General features: G+C 50.8%; 1 protein-coding gene across 1 annotated transcript in view; it reads right to left on the bottom strand.

Annotated features, from left to right (window-relative positions):
* Nucleotides 1-581: 581 nt before the first annotated feature.
* Nucleotides 582-8,828, bottom strand: part of SMARCC1 (SWI/SNF related BAF chromatin remodeling complex subunit C1) — a 75,800-nt gene continuing 67,553 nt past the window's right edge. Inside the window, 2 exon segments of the mRNA XM_087915818.1 lie at nt 582-2,268; nt 4,425-4,592. Of these exon segments, the coding sequence (XP_087771944.1) occupies nt 2,177-2,268; nt 4,425-4,592 (260 nt within the window). The 3' untranslated portion in view covers nt 582-2,176.

The raw sequence follows: 8,828 nt of genomic DNA, 5'->3' as shown, positions 1-8,828 counted from the left end.
TGTGTGTGTGTGTGTGAATATGTTTGATTTTTAAAAACCGGCTGTGCAGATCTTTTGGGGTGTCATTGTCCGAACAATGGAAGGAAGATGTTGAGCAAAGGCGGCAACAAGAGCATTCCAGGTAGCTCCACAAAAGTTCTTGGAGCGACTGAAGTTACGAGAGTGAAAAAAGTTTTTTCATACTTATGACTGTCGCTGGATCCCTACAGTCCCCCGATCCAAATTCACATGCAACAGGGCGGGGCAGGGCAGGGTGGGCAGGGCCAGCTGATCGTTGTCCGTACTGATTCGCTACAAGCGCTCGGAACTGGCCACAGCCCACCGCTGCTCGTACTTATCCCAGTCGTGGTGTCCCGGTGCCCCGTGATCCCTCTTTTGTGACCGTCTTCACAAGCAGGAAGCCAGATTCACTTGACCAGGTTTTACGACACAACTGCAGCAACTCACTTAACAACTATGGGAGAATGGTCGTAAAACAGAGCAAAACTCACTTCACAAATCTCTCGCTTGGCCACCGGGCACTGTTGCGGTTGCTGACGTGTACCTTGGTCATTCAACAAACACACCATCGACAGGCCGAGTTGTTTTTAAAAAAAACCCACGTTTTTTATTTCCATTGTCACAAATATTGAAACGTTTGTGCTGTGAGAACTGATGTCCCCTCCCCCAAATTGGAGCCAAAAAACCCCACCCACCCCCAAATAAACTCTCCGTTCTCATGTGTACCAAAACACCATTGTGTTAATAATTCGTCGCACAAACATACGCGGGAGGATCCCGGTCACTAATCGAGTTTAAAAAAAAGGAAAGAAAGAAAGAAAAAGAGAGAAAAAGTTCTCCGTTTTGCAACAAACGTTTTCTAATCGAAAGTAGAGCTCACTAGAAAAGAAAAGGGACTCTGTCCGAAAAGGACCTATACTGAGGACCACAAATCCCATGGTGCTCCTGAGGTAAGGAGAGATGGGGGGCGTGGGGGCTCACGAGGGATGGGAAGGGGAAAAAAAGGGACCTTCTTTTCTAGGGGTACATAGAGGACAAGATCTTCCCCAGATAAAGAGGTCGGGACACCGAAATCGTTACCCTACACAACCGCTGAATTCTTCACACCGGGGGTCGGGGGAGTGGGGTGAAGCAGATTTGGGGTGTCCGTATGTGCCCCCCCAGGTAGAAACACTGCATCGTTGTGCAGGACAACCTCGCTTCAAAACACACCTTCAAATTTCAGGGTGTGTGTGGAAGGGGCGGTGTGGGGGGATTATGCGTGTTTTTTGGGGGAGGGTGCCACGGCCGGTCTATGCACCCCGGACGGCCCACCTGTGAAGGCTGGTAGAACACCAGGTGCGGCTGCAGGGCTCCGGGTCTGATCCCAGGGCCGGAGCCCCACTGCCCCCGTCCTAAAGGGTGCGTCGAAGAAAGGAAGGGGTTTTTGGGGGTACAGTACAGGTTGGGGAGGGGGGTGTTCTTATGAAAGATGGAGGGGGGCTTTCAGGACCCCAAAGAGGATCCTGCGCTCGCTGGCTTGCCCCTCCCCCACTCCCACTCCCACCCAGTGCAGCTGTTTTCTAAGAGGTAGTTTTGAGAACCAATGACAGTGGAGGGTTGAGTGGTGTGTGGGGAGGGGCTGCAGGGGGAGGAGCCACAGAACGGCGGGAAAAGCGGGTGGAAGGGGAGGTCTCCCTGGGCTACTACAGTGACGTTGTGGGGGGAGAATGATGTGTGTGTGTGTCCCCGTCCCCCAGGTTCAAGAAGGCGCGAAGGAGAAAGAGGGAAGTTCTGGAGAACTTGGCCCACCTGGGAGAAGAGATGGAGACGTCTCCCAGAAGGATTGTCCCCTTGAACCCTTCTGTCCTCCCCCGCCCTCTGATTCACGGGAACGAGCTGGTCCATCCTGGTCCTTGGCCTGACCCACTGACCCAGCCCTTCCCCCCACCTAAAAAAAAAAATTTATTTTGAGGATGCTGGGAGCTCCTGGTGGCACCAGGGTGAACCAGCTCTGGGCCAGGAGCACCACCCAAAAGGCTCCCACCGCCCTCAACACAAAATTATGGGAGTCGCGGGGATCGAATGACGCACTGGGAAGGAAAGACAAGCCGGGAGAAGGAGGAGCAGAACATGGAGAATGACGGTGTTGGTTGCATCTTCCAGAGCTTGAGACGGTCCTGGTGGAGGACGCGCTTCAGGGCGCTGTGGAGGCGGGGAGGGGTCCTGCGGGAGGCGGTGTGGCCCCGTCGGTTGGAGGAGGCGGCGGCGGCTGAGGTGGCGGAGGATCTGAGAAGAGACAGCAAAGAAATTAAGGTGGGCATCCGGAAAGAGAGCTCTGATCTTCAAGTTGGGTTCCTTGGAAGTGCAAGAGACGATTGCGATGTCCGGCCTGGCTTGGAAGACCTGTGGTCGGACTGACCCCGAGGCCCCTTACTCACCCTCGGGTCACAGGAGGCCAAACCCAATAGGAGGTGCAGCGAACCCTCGACTCGAGGGGGCACAGGAGACAACTCCAACAGTTAATCAAGCGGAAGGGCTACCCCTTATCGGAGGAATCCTGGGTAAAGAGTAGGAACGCCCAAGCCCATCGCCTTGTGGGAAGGCTCCATGCAGAAACTCCAACCAAGCCTGGAGGGGTGGTGTGTGTGTGTGGGGGTGGGGGGTTCACAACCCTAAGTCCTATACCTGCAATACTAATTCTTTTTGCGTTGCACAGGTCACCTTCCGGAAGTGAGGGGAGCCGAATGTCAACCCATAAAACATTTCTATGGCTGTTTTAGAGTTGCCAACAGAAAGGGGTTTGAAAGAGCAGTGTGGGGGCTTGGAAATCGAAAGCGCATTCCATACTAGTTTTCAGAGATAGTAACTAGGTGACTGAAGTTTCTACCATGCGAAAATCTAACTGGAGAGGATGATGGATGACTCTGGGCTATGGGGGTGTCTCATCAGAGAATATGAATAATGATACATCCAGGGGCGGGGGAAAATCGGGGTCAAGGGTGACAGTGAATTGTGTGTCTCAGAGACGGCCACACATAGGCAGTGCTGCCATGTTAACTCCCAATAAATAAATCCTGTTTAGTTTTGGAAGTTTGGCTTGAGACGCATGATTTAGTTGGGGTAACTTCCAAAATCCTGACAGGTGGGTTGGAACCAGTGGCGGGACGCTGCTGGCTCACACCGGTTCTAGCGAACCGGTGGTGCTGGTAAGCAGTCGGTCCTACCCCCGCCCCCTCCTCCGCTTTATTTCCCCGCTTGGGAGGCCAGCTGACTTGCGTGGCAGAGTGGACTGCTCTGCCTCAGCCCTTTTGCTCCCAGCGCTGAATACAAGGTCAGTTTTGAAGCTTGAAATAGGTGGTTTATGGAGGCCTCACACGCGCACGAAGCGCACTCTCTGAGAACTAGTAGTAAAAAAAGGATGAATCCCACCCACTGGTCGGAAGCCACCTTTGAACATGAAGGTTTGCCCCTAAAAATGGGGACCCGGTTTCAGACAGACCAAGGACCAATTGTTGAAGGCCTCCTACCAGAGATGGATGGGTCAGAAGGTTCATTTGGGGAAGGGTGGACAACATCCATTGGATGGCTGGTAATATGCAAGAATGTGGAATTTCTCTATTATTATTTATACAGACCAAAAGTCAGCAACCTGTGGCTCTGGAGCCGCATGTGGCTCCTTCATCCCTCTGCTACGGCTCCCTGTCACCTGTCGGCTCCACAATTGATAGGGCTTTCGGTTAGGGCAGGGAGAGGAAAAAGGACGCCGTGCTAGGAGGAGACTCTATGGTGTGGGAAGCGGACTTTCGGTTGGCTCCAGGATTGAATGGGAGGCTTCTGGTTAGGATCTTTGTGGCTCTTTTGAGTGTTTGCCAACCCGATTTAGACCATTTATTTGCCGGATCCCCAGCAACGCCCTTCAAAATGGAGTTGGTGGTTTGGGGATGGCCCGTCAGGAAGCCAGGGGAACTCTCTGCCACTAGATGGAAGATTTGTAAGAGGCTGACTTCAGTTAAAAGCCAAGGGCTATTATCGGAGAGCAACAAGGCTGAAGATCAGACAACGGTTTGTCCACCATGCTAGTGGTCGTCCTCGACTTACGAGCCATAATCGAACCCAACTTCTCTGCTGCTAAGTGAGACAAATGACTCAGATTGAGGATGGTCACCCTGTCCCAGGGTTCTCTTTTGAGACCTCCTGACCAGCAAAGTCAACAGGGAAGCCGGAGTCGCTCAACGACCAGGTTGCTCACTTGAACCACTGCAACGATTTGCATCACACTTAACGGATATGTCACTGACCAATAAAAAGGTTGGGCTCCATTGTGATGGCTAAGTCGAGGACCCGCTGGAAATTTAAGCAATAAAAAGGAAAGGAGGCCACTGAGAGTCGGGGTCAAAGAAGACGTGCTGAAGGAGAGTCGGGGGCCAATGGGGAAGACTTACACAAGCCATTTGGGGATGCCAGTTGTCCCCGGGACCCGACAATGTTTCCTGTCCCAGATGGAGGAATATTGGTGCTGCCGGCTGCCGGGGTGTTGGTGGTTCCAGTTGGCATGATGCGGCCTGGCAGGGGCTGTCCAGGTATCAGGGAACCCTGTCCGAGGATTGGACCTGTAAGGGAGGAAGATAGTAGTGAGATGTTGGAGGAAGGCTACGATGGAGGGTGGTGGCCCTTGGAGCCGCCCTTGAACCTTTGGGACATCTCTCTGTTCATGTCTCCATCCACCCACCCACCCCACACATCCATCTTCTCGTCCTCTTCATTTACTTCTTCCTCCTCTCTCTATATCTATCCACCTATCCTCTGGTCTTCTTCATCCATTTTCTTCTCCTCCCCATCCATCCATCCATCTTTTGGTCGTCATCCATTTTCTCCTTCCATCCATCTCTCCCCTCCCTCCTTCTGACCATCCACCCCTCCACCCATCTTCTCATCATTTTCATTCATTTCCTCCTCCTTCTCCATCCATCCATCCACCTTTTGGTCTTCTTCATCCATTTTCTCCTCCTATCCGTCCATCTCTCCTTCTGTCCATCCCTCCATCTTCTCATCCATTCATTTCTTCCTTCTCTTCCATCCACCTATCCATCTATCTTCTGGTCTTCATCTATTTTCTTCTTCTTCCCACCCACCCATCCTTTGGTCTTTTTCATCCATTTTCTTCATCTATCTATCTATCTATCTATCTATCTATCTATCTATCTATCTATCTATCTATCTATCTACCCATCCACCCACCCACCTTTTGGTCTTCTTCATCCATTTTCTCCTCCCATCCGTCCATCTCTCCTTCTGTCCATCCCTCCTCATCCATTCATTTCTTCCTTCTCTTCCATCCACCTATCCATCTATCTTCTGGTCTTCATCTATTTTCTTCTTCTTCCCACCCATCCATCCTTTGGTCTTTTTCATCCATTTTCTTCATCTATCTATCTATCTATCTATCTATCTATCTATCTATCTATCTATCTATCTATCTATCTATCTATCTATCTACCCATCCACCCACCCACCTTTTGGTCTTCTTCATCCATTTTCTCCTCCCATCCATCCATCTCTCCTTCTGTCCATCCCTCCTCATCCATTCATTTCTTCCTTCTCTTCCATCCATCTATCCATCTATCTTCTGGTCTTCATCTATTCTTCTTCTTCTTCTCATCCATCCATCCATCCATCTTTTGGTCTTTTTCATCCATTTTCTTCATCTGTCTGTCTGTCTGTCTATCCACCCACCCACGCACCTATCTTTTGGTCTTCTTCATCCATTTTCTCCTCCCCATCCATCCATCCATCCATCCATCCATCCATCTACCCATACCTCCTTCCCTCCATTTTCTGATCCTCTTCATCCATTTTCCCCCCTCCTCCTTCCTCTCTCCATCCCATCAGCATCCTGGCCCCCATTGGATGAGACAGGAACACAAAATGGAACCTCCTAAATAACACACAATATCGCACCCTTAAGGGCCACCTGGGTATGATGGTTCAGGTCTATTCCAGCCCACTCTATGATTCCATGAGCAAGTCAGGACGGAAGGGCCAGGTCCTTCAAACTTCTGACCATGCTCTCCAGGAACCAGGAGAACATCTCAATGGTTCCTTCCAACTCCATGATTCTATGAGCAAGTCAGGAGCAAAGGGACAGGTCCTCTGAGCTTCTGATCATACTCTCCAGAAATCTTCAGAAGACCCCCATGGTCCGTCCCAACTTTACGATCCTGTGAGGAAGTCAGGACCGAAGGGATGGGTCCTCCAGCTTCCAACCATCCAGGAATCATGAAAGTTATGATGCATCGTCTTGAGAAGAACATCTCAAGTCAGATATATGGCCCATGGCTTCTAAGTCTTGTAAAAGAGAAGAATGCCTGCAAAGTTCGTGTTCAGGGCTGGCTTGGTCAAACCCTTAGCAGAAGAAGCTCTCTGGGGTGGTGCCCATGTCATGTGGCTCCTCCAGCCAAGGAAGCCTGCCATAAATCTGTTAAGGCTCCCTGAGATAACCCAAGTTAAGTGGATGAGGTAGAGCGAGCAAAGCAAACTTGAGTTACTGGCTGCCAATTCGAACACTCACTAAACACCTGTTAGCGGGACAGTTTTATTAGTATCCCATTAGCAATCTATAAGTATCCCATTAGTAACATATAAGTATCCTATTAACATTATTTATTTTCCCCATTAAGAAAAAAAGGACGTAAAGTCACAAATGTTGGCTGGTGTCTAGGAGATGCGTCAGCAAAAATTCCGACGTGATGGACTCTACTCGATCTGAAACTGCTGGGGATGGGATCTACCCCCATAACACAGATCCTGGGATTCTTGTCCTTTTTTGGGGGGGGGGAGGGGGAGGGGAAAGAGACTACAAACCCCAGCAAATTAATTTCAGAGCTGGTACGTACAAGTTCAGCAGTGGCTGCCCCGCTTAGTAAGAACTTTGTACACTCTAAAGCTTTCTTTCCCTTCAAATATCTCCGCCCCCTTCTTAATCCATCATCACAGTGTTCTGTGGGAACACTTGCGTACCCCAAACTCTCACTGCTCAAGGCAAAGGGCCATCTGCCCATCTCTCTATCCACCCATCTCTCCTTCCTCCCCCTCCCCCCTTTCGCCCGTTTTCATCCACCTCTCCATCCATCCATCCATCCATCCCCCACCGCCCATCTCCCTCCCTCCCTTTCCATCCATCTCTCTCCATTCCCAATCCTTTGGCGTCTCCATCCAAAGCCCTGGCAACTAAAGCACCAATCAAACTCCTGGATTGAAGTGGAGAGAGAAAGAGAGGGAGGAAGAGAAAGAGAAGGGGAAGAGGAAACGGAGGGAGAGGGAAAGAGAGGAAAGACAGAGAAAAATAGGGGGGGAGAAAGGAGAAGAAAGAAAGGGGAGATGGGAAAGAGGAGAGAGGAGAAAGAGGAGAGAGGGGAAAGAGGAAGAAATAAATAGCGGAGAGAAGAGAGAGAGAGAGGGGGGCAGGGCAGGGGAGAGAGAGGCAGAGGCAGAGAGACAGAAAGAAAGAGAGTAGAAAGGAGGGAGAGGGAAGAGAGGGAAGAGAGGAGGGGGAGAGGGAAAGGTCAATGCTTTTTAACATGCCGGCTGGGGAATTCTGGGAGTTGAGGAACTCCCCTCTTTAAAGCTTCCTGGCTGGGGGATTTTGGGATTTGGAGTCTGCCCGTCCCCATGTGGTGGAGGCTGCGAAAAACCCTGCCCCCGATAGTCCTTGTCTTACAATGGTCCATTTAGTGACCGTTCGAAGTTAAAACAGCACATAGTTTTCAGACTTGGGACTGTTGGTCACCCAAACAACATTGGCAACCGTCTCGTAATTTACGACAGTCGCGGTGTACCTGGGGGTGAGTGTGTGGTGTCACGCGATCCCCTTTTTACGACCTACTGAGCAACCACATTACTGACTTAACAATGGCGGGGATTTTTCACTTAACAACGGGGACAAGAAACTCCTTGAAGAAAAGGTCTCCCGAAATGCAGCCACTCCATCACGGTTGCTAAGCTGAGGAGGGCCTTCCGTTCAGCCGCGCCTTTTGAAAAATGCTCTTAAAGCCGTCGGCGAGGAGGGGAAAAAAAAAATCTTATTTTTAAATTTTTTCCTGCTGCTCTACTTTTGCAGGGAACGGCACACAACGTTACAATGGCTTTTTAAAAGCCTTTTTGTGTGTGTGCTTGTGTGTGTCTCTGGGGGGACATAAAAGCAGAGGGGTGTGTGTGTGTGTGTGTGTGTGTGTGTGTGTGTGTATTTATTTTCGGGTTGCAAAACGCTGGCCTGCAAAAACTCTCCATCACGGGTTGGGGGAGGGGGAGGGGGAAAGTGGCTTCCCGCTAGCCAGGATTTCCCCACAGTAACCGAGATGCAATGACGGGTTAGAGGCAAGATGTGGGCCAAAAAAAAAACCGAGGAGAAAAAAAGAGAGAGAGAGAGAGACAAGAGACAGAGAGAGGAGAGAGAGAGGGAAGGATGCTTGGTGGAAGAGAAAGAAAGAGAGACAGAGAGAGGGAAGAGACACGCAGAGAGAGAGAGACAGAGAGAAGAGGCAGAGAGAGGGAGAGAAGAGACAGACAAGAGAGAGACAGTCAGGGACGAGAGAGACACACGGGGGAAGGGCGGGAAGGGCATTTGCTGGAGGAGAAAGAGGAGAAGATGGGCGGACGGAGGAGGAGAAAGGCGGAACAGCTGGAGCAGAATAAACAGGGGAAGCGTGACCTACATACAGGAAGGGAGGCTGAAAGGAACACACACACACACACACACACACACACAGCCGGGCACAAATGGCAGCTGTTTGGGTTGGGGGAGGTGGGCTGGGGGAAGTGAGGCATGGTTCATTAGACAGGAGGCTGCT

The sequence above is a fragment of the Pseudonaja textilis genome, chromosome Z (assembly GCF_049901715.1).
Source record: "Pseudonaja textilis isolate UNSWEBS1 chromosome Z, rPseTex1.2, whole genome shotgun sequence".
NCBI lineage: Eukaryota > Metazoa > Chordata > Lepidosauria > Squamata > Elapidae > Pseudonaja > Pseudonaja textilis.
The sequence above is the reverse complement of the archived record's forward strand: the minus strand, read 5'-3'. Positions and strand labels throughout refer to the sequence as shown.